The sequence below is a fragment of the Oryctolagus cuniculus genome, chromosome 2, assembly GCF_051225735.1.
Source record: "Oryctolagus cuniculus isolate XC-2025 breed Fujian yellow rabbit chromosome 2, ASM5122573v1, whole genome shotgun sequence".
NCBI classification, from domain to species: Eukaryota; Metazoa; Chordata; class Mammalia; order Lagomorpha; family Leporidae; genus Oryctolagus; species Oryctolagus cuniculus.
Genome location: NC_142868.1, coordinates 67,719,489 through 67,746,775, shown reverse-complemented (window position 1 = coordinate 67,746,775; position 27,287 = coordinate 67,719,489). Strand labels below are relative to the sequence as shown.

The 27,287-nt window shown below is 45.7% G+C and overlaps 1 protein-coding gene across 9 annotated transcripts in view; it reads left to right on the top strand.

The window, feature by feature from the left end:
• Nucleotides 1–27,287, top strand: part of LOC127482619 (centromere protein U) — a 131,554-nt gene that overhangs the window by 91,893 nt on the left and 12,374 nt on the right. For 3 of the 9 annotated variants that reach the window (XR_016229009.1, XM_089325626.1, XM_089325624.1), the window contains exons 4-7: nucleotides 13,940–14,045; nucleotides 16,133–16,193; nucleotides 16,598–16,822; nucleotides 21,771–21,840. Coding sequence is in view for 7 of the 9 variants with exons in the window: in XM_089325626.1 (XP_089181752.1) it covers nucleotides 13,940–14,045; nucleotides 16,133–16,193; nucleotides 16,598–16,822; nucleotides 21,771–21,840 (462 nt within the window). In the remaining 2 variants the exon portion in view is untranslated. Of the gene's footprint in view, nucleotides 1–13,939; nucleotides 14,046–15,430; nucleotides 15,534–16,132; nucleotides 16,194–16,597; nucleotides 16,850–21,770; nucleotides 21,841–21,972; nucleotides 22,219–27,287 lie in introns of those variants that run through there. The other 6 variants (XR_016229008.1, XM_089325625.1, XM_089325623.1 and 3 more) reach the window with 4 other exon arrangements.

Here is a 27,287-nt window from a genome sequence, read left to right as displayed (position 1 = left end):
TCCCTCCTAAGTTTTCTATCCGTCCTAGGTTTCCTATCCGAGCTAGGTTTCCTATCCGAGTCACGGCACCATTATGTCGCTCCCCCTCTTCGTGGAGGAGCAACACTGAACCCTGCGCTGTTCTTTCGTCTGCTCGGCCCTCCCCGGGTTTGCTGCTGGTTCTTCCCGGGTTGGCTACTATCCCTTCCACCTCCGTGGAAGGGCAGTTCCCCCTGGCCGCATTCCCCACTTCCGCAGGGGAGCGGCACTCCGCCGGCCGGCTCTCTCGGGGGCTGCACGGGTGTTCCTTCAGCTAGATGTTCCCCATAGATGTTTCTGGTGCATGCCGTCTCTCTCCTCCTTTATAGTCCTCCTCCGCCAATCCCAACTCGGCTGAGTACGCTGCTCTCCAATCAGGAGCAAGTCCTACAGTTAATTGGTTGAACTGGAGGCAGCTGTGCGGAAGCTGTTTACTTCTCTCCCAGCGCCATATTGTGGGAGAGCAGATGCATAGAATAAGTCCTAATTCGAGCAACTTAGTCTAGTCCGGATTGCTCCCCACATACAGGTATATGCAATCCATGTATTTTCTCTGTAAATGGTTATATTATCTACATAATTTGTTTAAAGATTTATTTTATTTATTTGAAAGGGAGAGAGAGAGAGAGAATCTTCCATCCTCTGGTTCACTCCCCATGTGGCTGCGTTGGCAGGGGCTGGGTCAGGAGTCTGGAACTACATGTAGGTGCAGGGGCCCAAGGACCTGAGCCATCTTCCAACTGCTTTTCTAGGTGTGTTAACAGGGAGCTGGATCAGAAGTGGAGGAGCCTGGACTTGAACCAGTTCTCTGCTATGGGATGCTGGTTTTGCAGCCTGAGTCTTAACCCACTGCTGAACCCTCATCTACTTAATTTTAAAGAGGAAATAGAGGAGCTGACATTGTGGTATAGAAGGCTAAGCCTCCACCTGCGGTCCCTGCATCTCATATGGGTGCCAGTTTGTATTCCAGCTGATCCTCTTCTGATCCAGCTCTCTGCTTATGGCCTGAGAAAGCAGTTGGAAGATAGCCCAAGTATTGGGGGCCCTGCACCCATGTGGGAGACCTGGAAGAAGCTCCTGGCTTCTGGTTTTGGATTGGCGCAGCCCCCATCATTTTGGCTGTTTGGGGAGTGAACCAGCAGATGGAAGCCCTTTCTCTCCGTCTTTCCCTCTGTCTGTCACTCTACCTCTCAAATAAATAAATGAAATTTGTAAGAAATAAAATAAAACGCTAAGCCACTTTTTAAAAAAAAAAAGAAATAAAAAATTAAGACTTGCATTTATAGTAGTAAGTCAAAATAATTAAAAAAAAAAAATGAGCTGACCAGACAAAGATGGACAAAGACGGAATTTCAGCGTGGAAACTTTAGAAGTATGAACTCTCCAACTCTACACCCTACCCTTGACTTACTGAGCCAGAAACTGGGGGTGGCGCCAGGCGTGAGACCACTGCTCTAAACAGTGTTCCAGCTTTCTTTCTTTTTTTTTTTTTTAACTGTGATTCACACAATGAAAATTTGCATCACAGTTAGTACGCAGGTGCACATGAAACAAATCGGAAAGTTTATGAAAATATCCTATCCAGTGCAATCTTATATTTTCTGTTCCCTTGAATTTCCCTTTTAAGAAAATGCTAGGGTGAAAATCCTAAAGGGTGTTGGAGAGCCGATGAGATTTGGACATGGACTGTAGGTTGGATGATCACATTGCAAATGTGAAATATCTAGATTTTGGAAATCTGCTATGACTGTGCACGTGCATGCCCTCTTAGGGAAGCCACAGTGAAGTACTTCAGTTAGGAGTGCTTACCTTGCACAGGCAGAGGAAGCAAAAGAGACGGTGAAGGCAACTGATGAACCTGGGTACAGGGGAGACAGTTTGAAATCATGTCAAATAAAGTACCTGAAGAATATTGGTTCAGACACACTAATCTGATACTGCCCTCCACAAAGGAGTCTTTGAAAACTGCAAGGCGTATTTTAAAGTCAGGAACTAGTACTGGATTCTACTAAAGTATCTCTAATACCCCATGCAGTGCCTCAGCTGTGGAGGGTGCTCAGTGCTTGTTCACTGACTGCTGATGTTAATATAGGTTTTTCTTGCCACTGTTGTTTTCAGTTGTTAGTCTAGTCACTGTTGTTGCATTTGCTTCCTTTTCACTTCTAGAAGATCCGCACCTTAATCTGTGTTACCCTGTGCCCAAGGTCACTGGAGAGTGTTATGGGGTGGGAAGAAGGTAGGCTGTGGATTTGAACCGATGGGGTTTTCCTGCAGGCTCCTCTCCTCCCTGGCTGCCTGTTGCTCTGTGCCCGTGCAGAGCTGTCACATGGCCCCCCTCTACTTCATAGGATTGTTAAGCTGTGTGATCCCGGGCCAGGCGCAGATGGAATGGGTGTGAGGAGTCTCATCCATGTTGGTATCCATCCCCTTGGCTCAGCTCTGCGGAGAGTCAGTCTTTCCTGACAGATCCGGGCGCAGGGGCCAGCATGACAGCAGGATTAGAAGTTTTCCATGATCTTGAGGGACCGAGGTGGTCACTTTATATGTATTGGTGATATAATTTGACTGGTATGTTTACATGGTCTGGGTTCTGCTTCTTCGTCATAACTTCAGTTCCATTGCATGCGCGCTATTAGTACAGCTACTGAGCAGTGTAATTTGGGAAGACAATACTTGGAGAGAGTCAGGTTATGGTATTTTCTCTGGTTGCTTTAAATATTTCCTAACTTTTATTTTTTCCTGTTTCAGTGCAGTATATTCAAAGAACACTTTAAGAAGAACACATCCCATGAAAGAAGTAAGTTCTTTTTAGCTTTTAATGTGATTGTTCTCACAGTTGACAATAAAAGTAACCTTTGGTGAGGACCTTAGAGTTTTCTGTATTTCACGTGATAAGCTCTGTTTTATGGTAGTAAAAAAAAAAAAAAAAAAGTTTATTCCTTTTCTTCTCACTTTTTCCACTGTTAGAAAGAACCTTTGTTAACATTTTAGAAACATTTCTTTTTTTCCAAGCCTAGATTTGTTTCATTTAGATAATTAGCACTGTGTAAAAATTGTACAGCTTTCTGAATTTTGCCACTCCTCCCAGCCATTTCTCCATGTTACTGACAATGGCTTGTGATTTCATGAGGTTCCATGTTGTCTACATTACAGTTTTATTTTTCTTCAGGAGAGTCTTAGAATACCTGTACGTAATGGCAGGTACATTTCTTTAATGCTCTTGATAGCTAATTCAAAATTATTTTCCAATGGCCTGTCGCGTGGCTTTGGAATTTCACATGAAGTCCAGGAGGTCGGGCAGTTGCGAGTGCGTTTGTTCTCTGTTCTGCCTCTGGCATCCTCCGGAACCCCAGCCTCCGGAGCCTTACCCGTATATTGAACTGTACACAGGCTCTCCTTCAGCCAGGACTGTCCGCCCCTGTGCTCCCAGAGCTGTGCACATCCAGGTGGTGGGCATGTTTCTGGGGAGACGGCCCACCGTTCTCTTTAGGGATCTAGGCAAGCTATGGCCTGGGGGCCTAAACCAGCCTACTACCTCTTTGTACACAAGCCTGGGAACAAGGATGATTTTTAAATAGCCAAAATAAACAAAAAGGATATGTTGTGTGCCATGAAGATGATGTGAAATGCAGAGGTCTGCATCTCTGAGTAGAGTTGTGTTGGAAGCCGGCCCTGTATAGGATTGTATAGGATTCCGTTAGCTATTTGAGGTCTCCTGTGTTTCTATATGAATTTTAGCATTTTTTTTTTGTATCTGAGAAGAATGTCCTTGGCATTTTGGTTGGTATTCCATTGAATCTGTAAACTGCTTTTGCTAGTGTGGACAATTTGATGACACTGATTCTTCCAATCCATGAACATGCAAGATTTTTCCTCAATTTTTTTTTCTTTTTTGTGGCTTCTGTTTCTTTAATGTTTTGTAATTTTCATTGTAGAGATCTTTGCCATCCTTTGTTAAATTTATTCCAAGGTATTTGATTTTTTTTTGATTGATCTTAGAAGTTCTTTCTTAGCCATGGCATTGTCTATGTAGACAAAGGCTATTGATTTTTGTGTGTTGATTTTATATCCTGCCACTTTACCAAACTCTTCTATCATTTCCAGTAGTTTCTTAGTGGAGTCTTCCAGATCCCCTATATATAGAATCATGTCATCTGTAAACAGGGATAGTTTGACGTCCCCCTTTTTAATTTGTATCCCTTTGATTTCTTTTTCTTCCCTAATGACTGTGGCTGAAACTTCCAGGGTGATATTGAATAGCAATAATGAGGGTGGGTATCCTTGTCTGGTTCTGGATCTCTGTGGGAATGCTTCCAACTTTCCCCCATTCACTATGAAGCTGGTCTTGGGTTTTTCATACATTGCCTTGAGGAATATTTCTTCTATATACAATTTTCTTAGAGTTTTCATCATGAAAGGGTGTTAAACTTTATCAGATGCTCTCTATGTATCTATGGAGATAATCATATGGTTTTGGTTCTTCAATTTGTTAATGTGCTGTATCACATTGATTCGTGAATGTTGAACCATCCCACTTGGTCTAGGTGAATGATATTTCTGATGTTGGATTTGATTGGATAATATTTTGTTGAGGATTTTTGCATCTATATTCATCAGAGAAACGGGTCTGTAGTTCTCTTTCTCTGTTGTATCTTTTCCAGGTTTAGGATTTAAGGTGATGCTGGCTTCGTAGAAAGAATTTAGGAGGATTCTGTACCTTTTAATTGTTTTTGAATAGCTTCAGAAGAATTGGAGTTAGTACTTCTTTAAATGTCTGGTAGAATTCAGCAGTGATGCCATTGGGTTCTGGGCTTTTCTTGCTGGGAGACTTATTATTAATTCAATTTCTGTCTTGGTTATTGTTTTGTTTAGGTTTTCTATGTATTCATGGCTCAATATAGGTAAGTTGTATGTGTCCAAGAATCTATCCATTCCTGTAGGTTTCCCATTTTGTTGGCATACAGCTATTTGTAGTAGTTTCTGATGATTGTTTTTATTTCTGTGGTATCTATTCCATATCCTTTTTCATATCAATTTCATTGATTTAGGTTTCCTTTTTTTTGTTGTTGTCGGTTAGTTGGGCCAATGTGAGTTTTATTTTTTCAAAAAGCCAGCTTCTCTTTTCTCTGATCTTTTGAATTTTTTGGTTTCAATTTTTTTGTTATCTAATTTTAATTATTTCTTTTCTTGTACTGTTTTTGAGTTTGGTTTGTTATTGTTTTTCTACCTCATTGAAATACATTGATAGCTCATTTATTTGGTATCTTTCCAATTCTTGATATAGGCACCAATTGCTATATACATTCCTCTTAACACTGCTTTTGCCATATCCCATAAGTTTTGCTATGTTGTATTTTCATCTTTATTCGTTTCCAGAAATTTTTAAATTTCTTTTCTGATTTCTTCAGTGACCCACTGTTCATTCAGGAGCATATTGTTCAGTCTCCATGTGTTGCATATGTTCTAGAGATTCCTGAGTTGCTGATTTCCAGCTTCATTCCATTGTAGTCAGAGAAGATGCATGATATGATTTTGATTTTTTTATTTGCTTTGACTTGCTTTATGGCCTAGCATGTGGTCTACCCTAGAGAAGGTTCCATGCACTGGTGAGAAGAATGTGCATTCTGCATTTGTAGGATGAAAAGTTCTGTAGTTATCTGTTTGGTCCATTTGGTCTATAGTGTTAACTCTACTGTTTGCTTGCAGATATTCTGTTTGCTTGATCTGTCCATTGCTGAAAGTAGGATTTTTTTAAAAAAAGATTTATTTATTTATTTATTCAAAAGAGTTACACAGAGAGAGTAGAGGCAGAGAGAGAGAGAGAAAGTGAGAGAGGGCTCTTCCATCTGATAGTCCACTCCCCAATTGGCCACAATGGCTGGAGCTGCATTGATCCGGAGCCAGGAGCTAACTCCAGGTCTCCCACGTGGGAGTAGGGCCCCAAAGACTTGGACAATCTTCTCCTGCTTTCCCAGGCCATAGCAGAGAGCTGGATTGGAAGTGGTGCAGCCAGGTCTTGAACTAGTGCCCATATGGGATGCCAGCGCTTCAGACCAGGGTGTTAACCCATTGCGCCACAGGGCTGCCCTTAAAGTGGGATATTCAAGTCCCCGCTACTACAGTGTTTGAGTCTATGTCTCTCTCTAGATTCATTAACATTTCTTTGAAATAGTGGGTGACCTGCAATTAGGTGCATAAACATTTATAATAGCCTCATCTTCCTGTTGAGTTGAACCCTTAATCATTACATAGTGCCTTCTTTGTCTCTTTTAACAGTTTTTGTGTGAACATCTATTTTGTCTGATATTAGGATGATTATACCAGCTCTTTCTTTGGTTTCTGATATCATGTAATATCTTTTTTTTATCCTTTGACTTTCAGTCTGCATGTGTCTTTGTTGGTGAGATGTGTTTCTTGTAGGCAGCAGATAGATGGGTTTTGTTTTTTAATCCATTCAGCCAGTCTGTGCCTTTTTACTAGAGAGTTGAGGCCATTTACATTCAAGTTGACTATTGATAAGTAAGGACTTGGCCCTGCCATTTCCCCATAAACATTCCTATTGTTTACTTTGGATTTCCTTTGTACTTTTACTGGGAGATTGTCCGCCCTCATCTTCTTTCATAGTGATGACCATGTTTCCGTGTGTAGTGCATCCTTAAGTACCTTTTGTAAGGCTGGACGAGTACTGGCAAACTCAATCTCTGTTGTGGAAGGTCTTTATTTCACCTTCATTTGTAAATGAGAGCTTTGCAGAGTACAGTATTCCAGGTTGACAGTTTTTTTCTCTTAGGACTTGGAATGTATCTCATTTCTGATGAGAATTCAGCTGTGAGTCTAATTGGAGAGCCTCTGAAAGTAACCTGGCATTTCTCTCATGCACATTTTAGAATCTTTTATGCTTTACTGTGGAGAGTTTGACTACAACGTTTTGTGGCGAAGATCTTTTCTGATCGTGTCTATTAGGAGTTCTAAGTGCTTCCTTTTTGGACATCCCTTTCTTTATGTAATTATTTCACTAAAATGGCCTGCTCATCCATTCCATCTTTCCACCCTTTCAGGAACTCCTAAGACCTGTATGTTGGGTCATTTGTTAGTATCCCATAAATTCCAATGGTGTTTTTCAGTTTTCCAATTTCTCCCCCCCCCCTTTTTTTTTGTCCATAAAATTTTCAAAGGTTTGTTTTCTAACTTGGATATTCTCTCTTCTGCCTTACCAAGTCTGTTCTTATGGCTATCCATAGTACTTTTATTGGTTCTACTGAATCCTTCATTTCTAATAATTCCTTTTCACTTCTCTGTAAAATTTCAGTTTCATGGGAAAAAGTCTCTTTCATGCCATGTACAGGTTTCTTTAGTTAATGAATTTGCTTCTGATTACTTCTAGGTAATCCTGTGATTAGTTTTTTAATTCCATTTCTGGTGTTTTGTCAGTCTCTTCATCTTCACATTCTGGTATTGAAATGTTGTGTTCTTTTGGGGGTGTCACGTTGTCCTTATCCTTGTTTCTTGAATTTCTGCATTTATTATTAGGTATTTGTGGTGATAGTTGTTGGGTTTTTTTTGTTTATTTTGGCCCTGTGATGGTTTTTATCTTTGAACTTTGCCTCTGCTGTTTCAGTAATAACCCGAGTGTGTGCTAGGAGTGATCAGGGAGCTCTGTTCAGTGCTCCGGGGTGAGGGATGTGTCCAAGGTTGTCGCTCCCCCTCTTCGTGGAGGAGCAACACAGGACCCTGCGCTGTTCTTTCGTCTGCTCGGCCCTCCCCGGGTTTGCTGCTGGTTCTTCCCGGGTTGGCTACTATCCCTTCCACCTCCGTGGAAGGGCAGTTCCCCCTGGCCGCATTCCCCACTTCCGCAGGGGAGCGGCACACCGCCGGCCGGTTCTCTCGGGGGCTGCACGGGTTCCCTTAGATGTTCCCCATAGATGTTCCCGGTGCATGCCGTCTCTCTCCTCCTTTATAGTCCTCCTCCGCCAATCCCAACTCGGCTGCCCACACGCCGAGTACGCTGCTCTCCAATCAGGAGCAAGTCCTACAGTTAATTGGTTGAACTGGAGGCAGCTGTGCGGAAGCTGTTTACTTCTCTCCCAGCGCCATATTGTGGGAGAGCAGATGCATAGAATAAGTCTTAATTCCAGTAACAGTCTAGTCCGGTTGCTCCCCACAGATCCCCCTTTCTTTTTATTTTTTTAGCGTTGATACGCGCCTGTCTTCGGTGTCCCGCGGCACACACTCTGCTCTACTTGCTAGAGTTGCCACAGGCTCTTACAAGTCCTATCAATCAGGAAAACCGAATCCGGGTCCTCTCTTCGCCATGTTGTGAGGAGGTTTTTAGGCGCTGATGCGTGCCTGTGTTCGGTGCCCTGCAGCGCATGCTCTGCTCTGCCTGCAGGGGACTTACAAGACCTATCAGGCAAACCGAATCCAAGCTTTCTCATTGCCTTATTGTGGGGGAGACTTATTAGTGTTGGTTCGTGCCTATCTTCGGTGACCTGCAGCTCATACTCTGGTCGAGCTGCTTGCTGGCGCTTACCGCCTTAAATCAGGCAGACCGAATCCAAGCTTAATATTGTTGTATTGTGGGGAAGCCTTACTGATGTTAATTCGTGCCTGTCTTCGGTGACCTGCGGCGCATAAGCTGCTAGCTGCCCGCAGGTGCTCATCACCTCACTTGATTAGGCAGACCGAATCCAAGCTCTCACATTGCAGTGTTGTAGGGAGGCCTTTTTATTTCTCTATTTCTCTATCTCCGGGCATTCCTATTTCTCCCATTTTACTTCTATCTTCCAGCATTCCTATTTTTCTCACTTTACTTCTAAAACTTCTGTTTCTCTTATCCCTGCGGCTTTCCGGCACCTCGCCCCGCCGGTGGGTTCCTGGCTCTGCGCCGCTTCAACCCGCGCGCCTCTCTCATCTGCGCAGCTTCCCGGCTTTGCGCAGCTCGGCTTCGCGCGCTCCGCGGTCTCCACGCTTAACCCTTTCACGTCTGAACCACGGCCTACGCCAGCCCCGTTCCCTATCTACTCACGCCCCGTGCTCTCTGCACGCGGCGGCTTCCGCGAGTAACACAGCGTAGCTTACGTGTCCGCCACTAGCACTCAATCTAAGTTCCCCGGGCTAGCCTGGCGAATTGAACCCAGCGTACGTCTCCGCCCCAAGGTTTGGCTTCCCGTCCTTTGCTCCCCGGGCTAATCAGACGGATCCCAATCTGGCTTGCGTCTCAGCTTCTGGTTTCAACTTTTCGCCCCCTATTCCCGGGCTAACTTGAGAACCCCAAAGTGGCTTTCGTGTCCGCCTTGGCCTGCCCCCCACGGCTTCAATTTCCCTAACATTTTTCTCTACCCGGTATGTTTCCCCAAGCTTTCTTCCAACAATATTCCTCCCTCATTTCTCCTGGCCTCTCCCCACAGTCCGCATCCGAGTCTGTTTGTTCTAGCTTTCACTTTCGCTTTTGACCTTAGAGATTTCTCCCAGCTTCCCCCCGTAGTCCGTATCCGAGTCTATGCCTAGGCTTTCAATAGCTTCTTCCGGCTCCTTTTTCGTCCGGCTTTTCCCTAGGCTGTTTGCTAGTCTCTCCCTCCGATATTTTCCCTAGGCTGTTTGCTAGTTTCTCTCTCCGATATTTTCCCTAGTTCTTCCCGTTTCTTCCCTCCTAAGTTTCATATCCGTCCTAAGTTTCCTATCCGAGCTAGGTTTCCTATCCGAGTCACGGCACCATTATGTCGCTCCCCCTCTTCGTGGAGGAGCAACACAGGACCCTGCGCTGTTCTTTCGTCTGCTCGGCCCTCCCCGGGTTTGCTGCTGGTTCTTCCCGGGTTGGCTACTATCCCTTCCACCTCCGTGGAAGGGCAGTTCCCCCTGGCCGCATTCCCCACTTCCGCAGGGGAGCGGCACACCGCCGGCCGGTTCTCTCGGGGGCTGCACGGGTTCCCTTAGATGTTCCCCATAGATGTTCCCGGTGCATGCCGTCTCTCTCCTCCTTTATAGTCCTCCTCCGCCAATCCCAACTCGGCTGCCCACACGCCGAGTACGCTGCTCTCCAATCAGGAGCAAGTCCTACAGTTAATTGGTTGAACTGGAGGCAGCTGTGCGGAAGCTGTTTACTTCTCTCCCAGCGCCATATTGTGGGAGAGCAGATGCATAGAATAAGTCTTAATTCCAGTAACAGTCTAGTCCGGTTGCTCCCCACACAAGGTGACACCCAAGATAGGTGTGGTAAATTTTTTTTTTATCAGAGGGGAAGTTTGTTCAGCTATGTTGGTATATTCTCATGCTCCCTTCCTCTCTAAGGAGACCAGCGCCTGGGCAATAGCCCCAGTGGGTACAACTCTCATCCATGCTGCCACGAGAACAACTCAAAGTATCCCTGCAGTCCTCGGGGTGGACATGGATCCTGTAGCAGTGACCCTCACCAGGGAATCAGGGACCTCCAGCATGTGGAGCCGCCACAGTGACTGCCCAGAGACCCAGCCACACCCTGCGCCCTCCGATGCAGCCAGTGTTTTCACAGTCATAGCACACGAGGCTCCCACAGTCACGGGCACCCAGCCCCCTGTCAGTTATCCCACCCAGACTCGGGAATTTCCTCTCGGCAGGTAGCTAGGCACATGGACCCCAGTGGGCCCAGCTGTCATGTGTGTCCAAAATGCTGCCTGCCCTCTCAGCTCGTTACAGGACAGGACACTGGTGCCGGCGGGTCAGGGAGAAACAGAAACCCTGTTCACTGTCCCCCCTCCAGGCTCCAATCCAGACTCATACCAGACTCTTCCCACAGCCTTCTTGCCAGTGGCTTGGCCTGCAGCAGTCTGGTGTCTCCTCACTCCAAAGCTGGTGCTGAGGCTCTTGGTCGCTGGGGTCCTGAGTTGTGTGCATCCACACCCTCCACATTGATCCACAGTGTCCCTCTAATGGTTTCTTCTGCCTTTTTCTCCCTAACTGTGCCCTGAGGTTGCAGCCTCTCACCTTTATTTTTCTTAACCATCTTCATCTAGACTAGAGCAGTAAGCTGCCTTCCTATTCTGCCCTCTTGAAAACACTATCAGCATTAATGTTGTATAACTGTATGACAATCCATCTCCAGAATTTTCTCATCTACCCTAACTGAAACCCTGTACCACAATTCCCCCTTCTCCCTTTGTCCCAGCCCTTGGTAACTCCCATTCTACTTTCTTTCTCTATGAATTGGACTGCTTTAACACCTGTTATAAGAGGTATCATAGAATATTTGCCCTTTTGTAGCCAGTTTATTTAATGTAATGTCTTTACGGTTTATCCCTCCTGTAACATATGTCAGCATTTCCTTTTTATAGCTGAATAATATTCCATCCTATGTATGTACCACATTTATCCATTCGTCTGTTGATGGATGTTGGTTTGCTTCCACCTGTTGACTGTTGTGAATAATGCTGTAATTTAGATGGTTGTACAATTTCTCTCTTCTGGAACCTGCTTTCACTTCTTTAGGAACATAGCCAGAAGTGGAGTGGCTGGTTGATACAGGAGTGCTGTGTTTGTATTCAGAACATGCTGTGCTGTCTTGTGCAGCGACTGCAGCATTTCAAATTCCCACCAGCAGTGCACAGGGTCCCAACTGCTGCTCATCCTCACCTACACTTACTTTGTTTTTTATACTAAGAGATACAACATAATAGCTTAATGTGGTTTTGATTTGCGCTTCCTAAATGACTAGTAGTTATTAGGCATCTTCTTAATGTTCCTATTGGTCAGTGAACATCCTTTTTGAATAACTGTCTATTCAAACTCTGCCTGTTTTTCAATTGGGTTTTATTAAGTTGTAAACATTCAGTTGGAATGGTTCCACTTGGAGATTTGGGATTTGTCTGTTGTTTTGTTGTTATTCACAGCAGCAGGGTAAATAACTCCTTTCCTGGTGAAGAGAGTAGAGAGTCCATTGCTAGTTTCACTCTTGTGCAGCTGATCAGTAACGGTGCCTGTGCCAGCCCTGGGGCTCAGGCACTGTCAGCTTCCTTGGAGTCAGAGGCTGCAGGCTCACTGCTGTCCCCCTGGGCCAAGTGCTCCCTGCCACGGGGGCGGGGACTGGCGCTCTGCCTGTGACTCCGCTAAGCACCTGCGTCTCCGCTGCTGTCCGAGTCACTGTCACTGCACCACAGGCTCATCGTCCTCGTCAGAGTCGGCATCATCCTCTAGATCGGCATCGCAGCCAGAGATCATCTGCTTGTCCCAGGAGGCCTGGACCCTCCTGCTCGCCACTGCCACTCTTGTCACTCGCCTCGTCCCTGTCACCCCTCTCCTGTTCACTCTCGCTGCCCGAGCATGCGTCTTCACTGCCGCTGCCCTTCTCACCCTCATCTGTCAGGGAGCAGAGAGGTGCGAGTCACAGTTCCCGTCCCGCTCCTGGGGCCCCAGCGCTGGCCTGACCTGCCTGACCTGAGCCCCCAGCCTCGTTCTCTTCTGCCTCCATCTCTCCTCTTTCCCCTCCTCGGGTTCCTGGTTTTCCGCCTGGGCTTTGCATGCCTGCTGGAAGCAGCAAAACTGGAGGGGGCGGGGGAAGGCAAGTGCTGTATTAGGCTCTGTCCTTCCCCTCACCTACCATTCTCCCGTGGCCGGCAGAGCCTTGCTACCTGGGCTTCCAGCTCCCTCTTAGTCACACCCCGTGTTTGAGGACCACAGGCAGGGCCTTGGTGCCTGACTGCACCCCAGCCTTGCAGCACTTCCCGAGGCAGACCCTGGAGTGGGCGTGAGATGGGGGCGTGGAGGAATGTTGCCCTCCTCAGTGAGGACGCAAGTCGGACGAGGTTCCCTTTCCGTGTGTGGCCCAGCACAGACCAGAATAAACACGTATTGTAGAAGGGAGACTATCTCAAGGGATTGGGGGAGGGGTGGGGAAGATGGTCAGTTTGTCTTGCCCCATGCTATGTCTGTCTGTCTACATATTTGTACACATACACACATATCTTCAGAAGGTAGTGGGAAACAAAAGATTAACTTGGTACAAAAAATTGAAATATGTACATAATTTTTTAAAAGATTTTATCTATTTGAAAGTCAGGGTTACACAGAGGAGAGGCACAGAGAGAGGTCTTCCATCTGGTGGTTCACTCCTCAGATGGCTGTGACGGACAGAGCTGCTCCGATCCAAAGCCAGGAGCCAGGAGCTGCTTCTGCATCTCTCACACAGGTGCAGGGGCCCAAGGACTTGGGCCATCTTCCAGTGCTTTCCCAGGCCATAGCACAGAGCTGGTCGAAAGTGGAGCAGCCGGGTCTTGAACCGGCGCCCATAAGGGATGCCGGTGTGTCAGGCCAGGACATTAACCCGCTGTGCAACAGTGCTGTCCCCTGTACATATTTTATAAATTTTTTTCTGTGAGCTTTCTGAATATTCTGCTTATGCATAGATTTTTTTTTTTTGCTCCAAAATAAACATTTTTATCCTCCCCCACAAGAAATAACTTGTGCAATTGACAGTTCATTATTTAAGCACCTGTATGTCTGGAAAATTTTGCTTGCATTTGCACTGGTGTGCTAAAATTTGAGCCTGAAGAAATAGTAGCTTGAGTCTTACCAGGACCCCCTCCCCCTGCAGCACTTCTGGCCACCTCACTGCCCTGCCAAGTTCATTACCACCATAAGCCCAGCCTAGAGCACCGAGGTCTCCTGTACTCCCCTTTCCTGGGCAGCCAGAGCATCCTCCCTCCTCCAAGCATCTCCTTTCTATGCCTTTCTACCAGGACCAGTTCTTTGGTCATCTTCTTCATTCGAGGTGACTTTTTATGCCATTCAAAGGCTCTAGCAGCCCAGAGTGAAAGAGAGGAAGGGGAGTGGCCTGTAGGACTGATTTTGGTTTTGTTAACCATTTAAACACAGACGGTGTAGTACTCCAGTATCAGGGAATGGACACTGCCCACATAGACCACTGAAGTTGTACATTTTTGGTCTTATATAGATCCTCCCCTACACAGCACTGCTATATATGCTGATGAAGAAGAACTCTCCCAACACTGTGGGTCATCTGTCCCTTCAACTCCTCCAGGAAAAGCAACGAAAGAAAGGTAGGGTTACGTCAAGCCATTGTTGGTTCACGCTCTGAGATTTCTGGGAAGTTCTTCAAGTTAGAAGCTAATAAAACCCAAGTTTTGACATTTATTTTGAGAGTGTGAACATTAAAAACTAATTTCTCTATAATTGGCCTTACCTATAATAATTTTTGTAATTAACATAATTGACACTTGAATGACCCAGAATACCTGCCTGTAGTGGTCTCGTTTGTTTCCTTCTGCTGTAGTAATAGGAATACTTCTCCCCCTTCTAGTAATAGAATGGTTTTAGCTGGACACATGGCTCTCAGAATTCTAAACATACTCTCTCCGTGCTGTTGCAGCTGAGATGTGTGTGTGTGATTAGATTCTAGCTAAAATGGAGTCTAACTTCTGAAAGTCTCTTTGTGGGGAGGATTGTGCTCTTCTGTTTTCCATCCTTCTTCCTCCTAGTTAGAATGGGATGTGGTGGTGAAGACCGAGCAACCATGTTGGGCCGTGAGGCAGTGTACTGAGAGAGCAATGGATAGAAGCACCTGGGTCTCCTGATAACGGGACTACTACACCAGCCCTAAATTATTCTGGAGTTTGGCCAAGAAGGAAAGACAAGTGTCTTTTCTGAGCCATTTTGGGAATATATTTTTTACAATGTGCAGCCATCCTAATTCTCTCTCGTAAACTTGGTAAAGAGAGTTTTATCCTTATCCTAAGAGCAGTTGGAGGGTTTTAAGTAGGGGATGACATGGTAGGATCTACATTTAAAAATTACCAGCCTCGCTGCTGTCTGGCAAGTGGATTTGAGAGAGACAAGAATGGCATAGGGAGCCCAGTTTGGATGCTGTAGACTCAGGTCATCACGGCAGAGGTGGAGAGAAGTGGATGCACTTGAGAAGTAGGAGGCAAATGAGCAAGACTTAGTGATGCGCTGACTTTGCAGCACGGGACGAGTTGCTACCGGAGGTAACTCCTGAATTCCTTGCCTGCTTGAATGGATTGATGATGGTGCCATTGACTAAGATACGGGCTGCTGGGACATGGAGTTGTGTGGGCAGATCATCAGTTTGACATGGAGATGTCAGAGACCCTGTGTATTTGAGTCTGGAACTCAGAGCACAGGGCTGAGCTTAAGTTAGACGTTCTTTGCACGCGGATGGTATGAAGCTAACCTGAGAGGAGGCAAGGGCCTGGGACTAACCCATAAGAGGCCATGGCATCTACTGCCTGAGTAGAGAAGGAAGTTGTAGAGGAGAGAGGGGGAAAGTGGCTGGAAAAGAGAGAGGAGAACCAGGGCAGTGTTTATTCACAGAATTGTGTGTGTGTGAGTGAGGTGGGGGGAGGGAAATGGGAGAGAGGAGGGAGGGAGAGAAATTAAGTAAGGAGGGTCAAATGCAGCTGAGAAGCACGTGAGGCGAGGCCTGAGCGTTCTTTGCATTTAACCAGAGACTGTTCTCGGTAACCTTGGTTTTGGTGTCATGTCAAGTCCCAACAAGAGACATCATTTGGGTAAGTAATGCAGGTAAACAGAAAAGGAAGTTGGGGCAGCAGGGACGCACCCACTACAGAGAGACCAACAGCATTTCTCAGAAACCAGGTATGAAACCCAGGTCCTCAGGTGTGGAATTTGGGCATAGTCATCACTAGCCTAAACGCCCACCTGAGGCCTCAGTTTTAAAGTGAGTGCATTTGTGGTTGATGTTACGTGTTTGATGGATTGTATTGAATGAAAAGATGAAAATTCTCACCTTCCATCAGAAGTCAGGGTTACTTTTAGGGCGAAAGAGGAGATTCCCTGTTGGATCACCAGAGTTGAGTCTAGTGGATTAGCTTTTGGTACAGAGGACGGCCCTGGTAATCTGGAGGGAGGCGCAGTTCTCAGACATGACCAAACTGCAGCAGCCCTGGAGCGCTGCCGTCTGCCCGCCTGGGACAAACCAATGTGGCTGGGTCTGGGAGGCGGCCAATGAATCTAGGAAGGCGACCGGCCTGCCCGTGACAAACTGGCTAGCCCCAGAGTAAACTGAGCGGTGCTCGTGTCGGGGGAGCAGCTCGTAGAACCGTGTGCGAATGTGTGCAAGATACTGATGGCTTGTTCTTTCCTACAGCTTGAGCACTTCTGCAAGTGAAGCAAGTGAAAGCGCGTCTGTAAAACTGAGAGCCACAAAGGTACGTGCGCCTGTTCTTCAGACTCCGACAGGCATTTCACACTCCAGTTGACTGTGGAGAGTGTTCTGTGGCGGCAGTTTTCATAAAGCGCTATGTTCCAGAGGACGTTTTTGGGCTAAAAGTGAGTTTTTAAAACCTGAAGTGCTTTTCGTTAAGGCACGGTGCAGACGCCTCTGCCAGTTTTCAGAGCGGTGGCGCGCCGTGTTGGGGCTGGGGCCTCAGCGGCAGAGGGGATGGTGGGGAGTGTTGACGTGGAGCTCTGGCTTGTAGATTTCCTGTTCTGTCCACTGCTCAGCTGCCATCTCCCTGGGCTATAGAAGCTCGCGCCGCAGCGTGGCGCCATTGCCGCCAGGAGGGTGAGCGGTCGTGTTTTCCAGACCCGTGACGCTGTTTGCTTCTCGCAGCCAGGAAGAAGATGTAAGCCCCTTAGCGATGGCTCTGACAGCTCGGGAGAAAGTGAGATACGAAGAAAAGTTCAGTCACCAGAGAGAATCGGTGCGGGACGGTGTGACGCTGTTCCGGCCGGGGCGCCGTCGGGGCTTCCCGAGAGACGGCCGCGGTCAGAGAGGCCCGAGGCGGGAGGCGGCCGTGGCAGCGGTGCACCTGCGGACGGAGGGACCCCGGCCATGGTGAGGTCGCCCCGCGGGAAAGAAAAGGTTTACTGGAAAATGGTGTATTTTCTTTACTTCCTTCTGTTCTTTCAAACGATGAATGTTACATTCTTCTGTTGATAAACATGTTTTAGGAAATCTAGAAGAGAACATCAAACTCCCCTCCGCTTCTGCAGCCCCAAACTAGCCTCGGGGATCCTCAGCCCTACGGCTGGGCATTTCTCACCCTCGGTGGGCTCCGCACTGGTCATGAAGTACCCCACAGTGCCTTTCTAACAGACACAAACAGGGGCCGCCAATGTGGCACAGCAGGTCAAAGCCCCAGTCTGCAGCCCGGGCATCCCATATGGACGCCAGCTCAGGTCCCGGCTGCACCACTTCCGAGCCAGCTCCCTGCTGTTGTGCCTGGGAAAGCAGCAGCAGAAGATGGCCCAGCTGTTGGCCCCTGCACTCACATGGGAGGAAGCTCCTGGCTCAGATCTGGCCCTTGCAGCCAACTGGGGAGTGAACTGGTGGGTGGAAGACATCTCCGCCTCCCTACCTCTGTCTATAACTCTTTCAAATAAAGAAATATTTTTTAAAACATGCGAAACATTCTGTCCACGGATATGCCACAGTTTAATTACTTGTATTAATGAATAACTGTACTTAGACAGTTTTTAAGTGCCTTCATGAAGTCCTTTGTAGCTAAATCTTGGTGTGCACCCCTGATCCTTTCCTTAGAAAAAATTCTGATAAAATTTCTCAGAATTTGTTCTAAGATTCTTGACATATTTTGGTCAAGTTGTTAATATGTCACTGTACTCACTTGGTTTAATATTTTGAATAAATAATTCACGTCATGTTTGAAAAAATGTTACAGAATAATAAAATGTTCCTGCTACCCCATTTTCCAGTTTCCACCTTCCCACTCACTAAATGTACACATAGGTAATTAGTTTCTTACATATTCTTCCAGAATTTCCTTCTGCATGTACGAGGAAATATCAATATATTTTCTTATTTCTTTTTCATTTATTTCAAAGAGTTACAGAGAGACAAGCAGAATGGGGGCGGGGTGATCTTCCATCCACTGGATCACTCCCCAGAAAGAGAGAGAGAGAGAGGTCTTCCATCCTTCCATCCACTGGTTCACTCCCCAGATTGGCTGCAACTGCCATGGCTAGGCCAGGCTGAAACTGGGGTTAGCAGTTTCATCCAGGTCTCCCATGTGGGTGGCAGGGGCCCAAGAACTTGGGCCATCTTCCACTGCTTTTCCCAGGCCATCAACAGGCAGTTGGATCGGAAGTAGAACAGCTGGGACACGAACTGGCACCCATGTGGGATGGCAGCATTGTAGGTGGCAGCTTTGCCTGCTGTGTCACGACATAGGCCCCTGCGCTATGCATGTTCTGCCTCTTACTTACTAGGTCTGTCTCGGTGAACATCCCTGTGACTTGAATTTGCAGTTGTCAGGCATGGTGTTCTGAAAGTCAGCTGACGTCGAGTTGGCTGATGGTGAAGTTAAGATGCTGTGGGTCCTTCCTGCTTTGGTTGTTTGGAGGGTTTTTTCATTTTGTTTTTTTGATGAGGGGCGTCATAGTGTACTTGATCTGTCAGATACATAGATTTTTTTTTTTAACATCATAACATGATGAATTTTCTCTAGTTCTTTGAAGTTTTGTGTCATGAACTTGAAGCTTTGTTTTCCCCTAAAGCTTTTTATCATTATATATTATTTTAAATTAATAAATCATTTATGGGATACATGTGATGTTTTGATATATATATATTGTGAATGATTAGCTCAGGGTAATATATCCATCCACCTGTACACTTACCCTTTCTTGTACTGAAACATTTGAAATTTCTCATAGCTATTTTTGAGATATACATTGTTATTTGCTGTAGTCATTAGGCTGTGTGATAGATCTCAAAAACTTATTTCTCTTGTCTCTCTGAAGTTTTGTACCTTTTTTTAAAAAATATTTATTTATTTATTTGAAAGGCAGAGTTAGAGAAAGGGAGAAATAGGGAGACAGGGGGATCTTCCATCTACTGATTCACTCCTCAAATGGCCACAACAGCTAGGGTTGGATCAGGCCAAAGCCTGGAGCCAGGAGCTTCATCCAGGTCACCCACATGGGTGCAGGGGTCCAAGTAGTAAGGATATCTTCAGCTGCTTTCCCAGGCACATCAGCAGGGAGCTGGATCAGAAGTGGAGCAGCCAGGGCTCGAACTGGTGCCCTTGTGAGATGCATTATACTGGCCCTGCTTTGTACCCTTTAATGAGTACTTCCCTACTCCCGCCACTCTCCAGCCTCTGGAAACCACCATTCCACTCCATATAAAGCTGTTTCAAATTGTGTGTTTGTTTAAGTATGTGTCTTTCTGATGAATGGCTTCTAGTATTATTATGAAATCTTGAAAATCTCTGTTGTGAGATCTTAATATAGCTACAAGAGCCTTCTTAAGCTTACTTTGCATGGTAAACTTTTTTTTAAATTCATTAATTTTCAATTTGTCTTTGTCTTTAAATTTAAAAAGGACTTCAGGCAGCAAGTCCTTATCCTGGTTTGATGTTCTCTGTCTTTGGATTGGATTGTTTGTTCATTTGCTTGTAATGTAATTATTGAAATGGTTTGGTTTAAGTCAACTATTTTGCTGTTTATTTTCCATCTGTACATCCTGTCCCTCCAATTCTCTAAAAATCCATTTTTATATAATTTTAAATATTATATTCAACTCAATCTTAGTATTTTCCATTTCTTGTTTTTCTGTCCTTCTATTGCTAATTTTTGATTAATTGAATATTCTTCAATATTCTGCTTTATTTTCTCTATTAGCTTATGAGCCATGCTTTTTTTTTGTTTGTTTGTTTGTTTTTTTGTTAGCAGTCACTTCTAGATTAAAAATGTGCATCCTCAGGACCGGCGCTGTGGTGTAGCAGGTAAAGCTGCCACCTGCATGCCAGCATCCCATATAGCTGCCAGTTTGAATCTGGGCTGCTCCACTTCCCATCTGGCTCTCTGCTATGGCCTGGAAAAGCAGTAGAAGGTGGCTTAAGTCCTTGGGCCCCTGCATCCACATGGGAGATCTGGAAGAAGCTCCTGGCTCCAGATCGGTGCAGTTCTGTTCATTGCGGCCATCTAAGAAATGAACCAGCAGATGGAAGACTCTCTCTCTTTCTCTCTCTCTCTCCCTCCCTCTCCCCTATTCCTTCCTTCCCTCCCTCCCTCCCTCTGCCTTCTGTAACTCTGCCTTTCAAATAAATAAATAAATCTTTTTTAAAAAATTATTTATTTGACAGAGTTAGAAAGAGAGAGAAAGGTCTTCCTTCCGTTGGTTCACTCCCCAAATGGCCCCTACGGCCGGAGCTACGCCGATCCAAAGCCAGGAGCCAGGTGCTTCCTCCTGGTCTCCCATGCAGGTACAGGGACCCAAGCACCTGGGCCATCCTCCACTGCCTTCCCGGGCCACAACAGAGAGCCGGACTGGAAGAGGAGTAACTGGGACTAGAACCTGGAGCCCATATGGGATGCTGGTGCTGCAGGCGGAGGATTAACCAAGTGAGCCACGGTGCCAGCCCCAATAAGTAAATCTTAAAAAAATAAAAAAATGCATCCTCGGAAGTAGGCACTTGGGTTAGCAGTTATGATGCCCATGTGCCACCTGGGAGTACCTGGGCTTGATTGCCATCTCCTGATTCCAGCTTACTGCCAGTGCAGTACCTGGAAGGCAGCAGGTGATGGCTCCAGTGATCCGTCCTTTCCAAAGGCCCCAGCTGTTGCAGGCCTTTGGAAAGCGAACCAGCAGATGGGGGTTCTCTTGCAGGTTCTTAAAAAAATATTACGTGTGTGTGTGTGTGTGTGTGTGTGTGTGTACCCATATACACACATCCTTAAATTAGCAATCTATTTGGAATCAGTGTGTTACTTTGTCATCCTTGTATATCCTACTTCATAGCTGACAATTTCTTCCCACTATATAATGTAATTATATAACAGTATAATTTCATTTATTCATCCCCCATCCTCTGTACTATTTTTGTCATATTTTACTTGTAGATGGTAAATCTGACCTCACAATATTCATTTTTTTTTAAAAGATTTATTTATTTGAGTGAGAGGCAGAGTTTCAGATTTACAGAGACAGAAAAATCTTCCATCTACTCGTTCACTCTCCAAATAGCCACAACAGGCAGAGTTGAGCTGATGAGGAGCCAGGAGCTTCTTCTGGGTCTCCCATGTGGGTGTAGGCGCCCAAGCACTTGGGCCATCTTCCACGGCTTTCCCAGGCAATAGCAGAGAGCTGGATCAGAAGAGGAGCAGCCGGGACTAGAACTAGCGCCCATATGGGATGCTGGCACTGCAGGCGCCGGCCCCACCTGAGGGGTTTTCATCTACAGGACTGACCATACAGTTCCTCCCCTCCCCTTACCACAACTTACGTGGCGACCACCCACAGAGGCCCCTACCCCCTTCTGCGCTCAGGACGCTGCACCAGCTTCAGTTAGCTGGCCCTTCGTTTCTTGTGGGAATCCTGTGTGGGAATGCCCACTGTGTTATGGCAACAGTTCAGTGAGGCTTCTCTCTTGTTCTTCTGTCTTACATGTCAACTTAATTTGTAGTTCAACCAAAGAACCTAGAGGGGTGGAAGGGAGGCTTTTCCCCTATAAGAGCTTTAAGAACTGTTACTTCCTTGTAGCTGGAAACAGAAATGTGACCTGATTTTGCACGTTGTAATCTTACACAGTGGAAGTTCCACTTTCTCCCTTGCAATGATTGTTAAAAGTCCACTCAAAGTCTTGTGAAAATTCAATTTTTTGGTAATGTTTTCTTAAACTAATTTAGATAATTAATATAAGTAATTTAGAACTAAGGAATTATAGTTAAAATACTGATTGTGTTTGCTAAGTCATCTTAAGGCTTATGTTTTAAGAATGAATACTTCTTCAATAAAAACATGTGCTTTATAATTTTTATAGGAAACTCAGAAAAAGGAGACTATGTCTCGTGGCAAAAGGAAAAAAACAAGCAATGAAGCTGGAGATTCAGGTACAGGATGGTGTTTTATTTCTTTGTAGTTTATTTACTTATGCAGAGCCACCTCCCTTCTGCTGATTCCCTTGCCCCAAATGCTTACAACAGCTAGGGCTGGGCAAGACTGAAGTCAGGAACTCGTTCCAGGTCTCCCACGTGTGTGCCAGGGACCCAGCTAGCGGAGCCATGACCTGCTGCCTCCCAGGGTGCACGTCAGTGGGAAGGCGGAACTGCGACTTGGGACTGGAACGCAGGCCCTTGAGTATGGGGTGTGGGTCTCTCAGCAAATAAACCAACTGCCAAATGTCTGCCCCAGAATATGCATGATACTTTGTCACTTAGTCAAAGATGTAATGGAAAAAAGTGCTGATTGGTTAAAACAGTAAATTGTTACTGCTACTTTGAAAAATGAAGCATGTGTGACTTTGAGGTAACTATTTTTAATGTTTTGTCGTGAAAATTTTCAACATACAACAAACTGAATTTTACAGTGTATATTCACCTACTATCTGGATCTCACAATTAACACTTGAGTTGTTAATTTGTCCATTAATGCATTTCAAAATAAATTTGACATTAGTACATTTCTTTTGAATTATTTCAACGTATACATCATTAACCAGAGTTCTATGCTTGTTTACCATTTTTTTTCTTTTTTTAAAGATTTATTTGGGGCTAGCACTTTTTAGTAAGTTAAGCCTCCACCTATGGCACCGGCATCCCATATGGGCACTGCTTCGTGTCCTGGCTGCTGCTCTTCTAGTCCAGCTCTCTGCTATGGCCTGGGAAAGCAGTAGAAGATGGTCTAAGCGCTTGGGCCCCTGCCACCCATGTAGACACCAGGATGAATCTCCTGGCTTTGGATCAGCCAAGCTTCAGCCATTGCAGCCATTCAGGGAGTGAACCAGCTGATAAAAGATTCTCTCTCTCTGTATCTCTCTGTTTCTCCCTCTCTGTAACTCTGCCTCTGAAATAAATAACTAAATCTTAAAAGACTTTGAGAGGCAGAGTTACAGATTGAGAGAGAAAAAGACATCCTCTATCTGTTAGTTCAGTGTCCAAATGGCTACAATGGGCAGTGCTGGGACAGGCTGAAGCCAGGAGCTACGAGATTCATCCTGGTGTCCCACATGGGTGGCAGGGACCCAAGCACTTGGCCACCCTCCATGGCTTTCCCAGGCACATTAGCAGGGAGCTGGGTAGGAAGTTGGAACATCAGGGACTCTAACTGGTGCTTATATGCAGCAGACTTAACCTGCTGTACCACAACACTGCCCCCCTAGTTCTTTTCTGTTAATGTAAAATGTGCATACAGTGAAATGCCTAGATCTTGGGTATATAATAGCTGAATTTTGGGAAATGCAAACACTTGTGTAACTCAAACCACTATTAACATAAAGATGCTTCCCATTCCTCCCGAAATTTCCCTATTCCCTTTGATGCCTGTCCCCTCTTCACATTCCCAGAGACAGGGACTTTGGTGCTCTTGTTTTCTACCATAGATTAGCTTTGCCTGGTGTGGGATTTCGCATGGATGGACTCCCACAGCATGTGCTCTGCTGTGGGTCCGCCTTGGTGTTGTGTGTGATGTCTGTCGTGTGTGGCATTGCGCTGCACCGCTGCACCACAGCCCCGCCGGCACTCCCTGATGGATGCTGACTGGATTCCAGGTTTTGGCCCTCATGAATAAAGCTGCCGTGAACCTTCTCTCACACATTTCCTTGTTAACACGTGTTTTGGTTTCTCTTGGGAAAATATAAAGAGTAGAGCTGCTGAGTCCTAGGGTGACCAAATTTTAAAAACCGTATGCCCAAAGTGATTGTATGATTTTACACACCCACTAGAAGCTAAGGTGTAGATTTTTTTTTTTTTTTTTTTGGACAGGCAGAGTTAGAGAAAGGTCTTCCTTCCATTGGTTCACCCCCAAATGGCCCCTATGACCGGCGCACTGTGCCAATCTGAAGCCAGGAGCCAGGTGCTTCCTCCTGGTCTCCCATGCGGGTGCAGGGCCCAAGGATCTGGGCCATCCTCCTCTGCCCTCCCAGGCCACAGCAGAGAGCTGGACTGGAAGAGGGGCAACCGGGACAGAATCTGGTGCCCTGACTGGAACTAGAACCCAGAGTACCGGTGCCGCAGGTGGAGGATTAGCCTAGTGAACTGAGGCGCCAGCCTGCAGTGTAGAATTTACTAAGAATAGAATGAGCAACTTCACGGGAAATAAATTTAAAATAGATGCAAAGGAGACACATCTCCACTCTATCCATGACTGTGGCATATAAACCTGTAGAAAAGAAGGCTGACAAAACTAGCTCTTCAAGTTCACAACCAGGATAATCCTACAACCACCAGGGAAATACAGTCACTAGAGAAAAACATTCCTGTGGAGACAAAGCAAGAAGCAGTTAAGGCCTAGTTCCAGGCGATTTTCCGGGTGAGCCTAACAGCCACTTAAGGAACCCTCCACTCTAAGCCTGCGACAGTGACGTGGAAGGAGAGAAGGGAAGGTGCCCTGTGCGTCTCTGCAAACCTGCTGAATGCAGGACGAGATGGGGAAGGGCTGTGGCCATGTCCCGGTGCGGGAAGACCAGCTGATGCCCTCTGTCTCCCATCCACACGACAGTCGTTTCAAGTGGAGAGAAGACTTCATTTGTGGGAGGTATGATCTGACAACTTTTAGAGAAAGTACAGGAGTGTATGACTCTGAATTCTTACAGAAGACACAAAAAGGTTAGCTGTGAAGGAAATGAGTAAGTTTAGCTGATAAAATCAAGGACTTGTGCTCATCCAGAGACCATGAAGAGAAAGGCACAGGGTGAGACTCAAACAGCAGTAGCACATGGGGGTGATACACACTCTGCCAGCCCGGTAGAAGGAATGGGCAGGTGGCATTACGGATTTTTACTGGAGAAGAAACAGTGAAAGAAAGGTTTAAAGACAGTCCATTATGAGTGACAGAAATGTCAGCTTCAGTTATGATGAGACCCTTCTGCACCTACAGTAGCAGGATTCATGCACAGAGACAAGACACCAAGGCCTTTAGTAGAAAGTAGTCTTTTTATTATTTATGCCAGCATAAGGCCCAGGTGGGATTTCTTATCTAAAAGCCTAAGCCCAGAACAAAGAGGGCTGTTTCCTTAGATAGGGCTTTAGCCTCTTTGTCTCCCTTACTTGGTTCCATGCCTACATTGGATTGGATATTGTGATGTTACATGGCAGCCACAGGAATTGATGCAGTACTGGGCATGTATACATTTTTCCTCCCACGCACATACTGAGCTGTAGCTGTCTGCAAGGGTTAACAGCATTGCTGTGTACTAGCAAGCAGGACCTGAAGTGGTCCATAGAAGCAGGTCGGGACTGCAGCGGAAGCATTCACAGGCAGGCAGGTAGCAGCCACACTTCATTCCCAGGACAGATGCCTCCCTTTTCCTTTTTCTGACCTTGGGAAGGCTCTGCCACAACTTTAATCCTTTTAGCAACAAGTTTAATTAAAAGACAAAGTCCTCTGCCACACGGCTGCATTGGCAGATAGTTAATTCTTCAGGGAATGAGGTTATGGGCAGTGGGAATCCTTACCCACTGCAGGTAGAAAGCTATGGTAACAATTTTGAAAACCATTTTGGCAACTTCGGTAATGTTGAAAATACACAAAGTCAGAGACCTGGCTGGTGCCTGTGATACATTTCCTAAAGAAATTCCTTGTGAAACGTATTTATGAGTGTTCGTAGCATTATTTTTTTGTGCTATTAAAATCCTGATAGCAGTGCTGGCGCCACGGCTCAGTAGGCTAATCCTCCACCTAGCGGCGCTGGCACACCGGATTCTGTCCCGATTGCCCCTCTTCCAGGCCAGCTATCTGCTGTTGCCCGGGAAGGCAGTGGAGGATGGCCCAAGTCCTTGGGCCCTGCACCCCATGGGAGACCAGGAGAGGCACCTGGCTCCTGCCTTCAGATAGGCACGGTTTCCGGCTGCAGCGCAAACCAACGGCAAAGGAAGAGCTTTCTCTCTGTCTCTCTTTCTCACTGTCCACTCTGCCTGTTTAAAAAAAAAAAAATCCTGAAAGCAGTCAGTCATGGTAGAATTGATAGGTAAATTGTGATATAATTTTGCAATGAAATAGAAAATTAAAACTTTTGCTGGCATAAATATAAAAAAGTCAAAAATGTAAACTGAACTCTTGTTTAGGAATATGTATGTGCCTGTAGCATAAAATCATGAGGACTAATACAGTGATAAACAGACTTCTGAATGGTGGTAACCTGCAGGTTGGCAGGGAGATGCGTGCAGCTGGGGGCCCACTGGCTGCTTCCCATGTTAATGTTCTCTTTCTCTAGCTGCTCAGTGATCTCAAGGTTGTGCACCTCCATATTTCACAGGCAAGTGTTCTTGTGTGTAGAATATAATTCATAATTCTGGTGCCAAGATAAAAATGTTAAGTAAAGACAGATTGGATATAATGGTTCTTCATAATTTTTGTTAATCTGTTCCTTAGAGCTTAAGGAAGATTTTATTTGGACTAATAAGATCTTGAGATACTGTGTTTTGTTTAAAAAAAAATATAGTACCTTTTGGAGGTTTCAAGATGGCAGAATTGGGAGGGAGCTTCCTGGTCTAGTCTAGGGAAAGATAGTTTAAAATAAAAAAAGGTGAGAGACTACAATCTCAGGGAAGAGTTAGGGAGAAAACAGCAGAGGAAACTCCATGCAAATTAGAGGGACACAGTTGTCCTACATGGAGGTGTGGAGGTGACAACTCAGGGCCCCAGTACTCAAACAGTATTTTTCACTTTGTGTTTCTATGTGGGTGCAAACTGTCGAAATCTTTACTTAATATATGCTAAACTGATACTCTGTATATAAAGAGAATTGAAAATTAATCTTGATGTAAATGGAAGGGGAGATGGAGCGGGAAAGGGGAGGGTTGCAGGTGGGAGGGAAGTTATGGGGGGGAGCCATTGTAATCCATAAACTGTACTTTGGAAATTTATATTCATTAAATAAAAGTAAAATAAATAAAAGCTCAAAGTAGAACTGTAGGTCTTCAGAATCCTACTACAGAATATTACAGTAACATTTTAAAACAATGCACCGAGTAATCATGTATTCTGCAAGTGGCCAGTTAACGGAGGGATTAAAGTTCACAAAATACTGTCCTTGCCGACAAGGACTTTATCGGGAGTGGTGTTGGACAGCTACACACAAGATAAAGGGCAGCAAAGCTTTTGGTTGCTTCAGCAGAAATGGGAGAACCAAAGAGACGGCAGGAAGAGAGTGAGCATACAGACGGGGTTTGTGAGGGAAGCAGTGGGCAGGAAGCAGTGAGGATGGCGCCTCCCATAGGATTCTTCAGCCGGAGCTGCCTTTACCCAATGGGAGGCACTGTTTTTGTTTCAAGCTTTCAGAACTGTCTCTAGAGCCAAATACGAACAATCAGCATGTTCAAGTTGACTTGTCTTGATATTC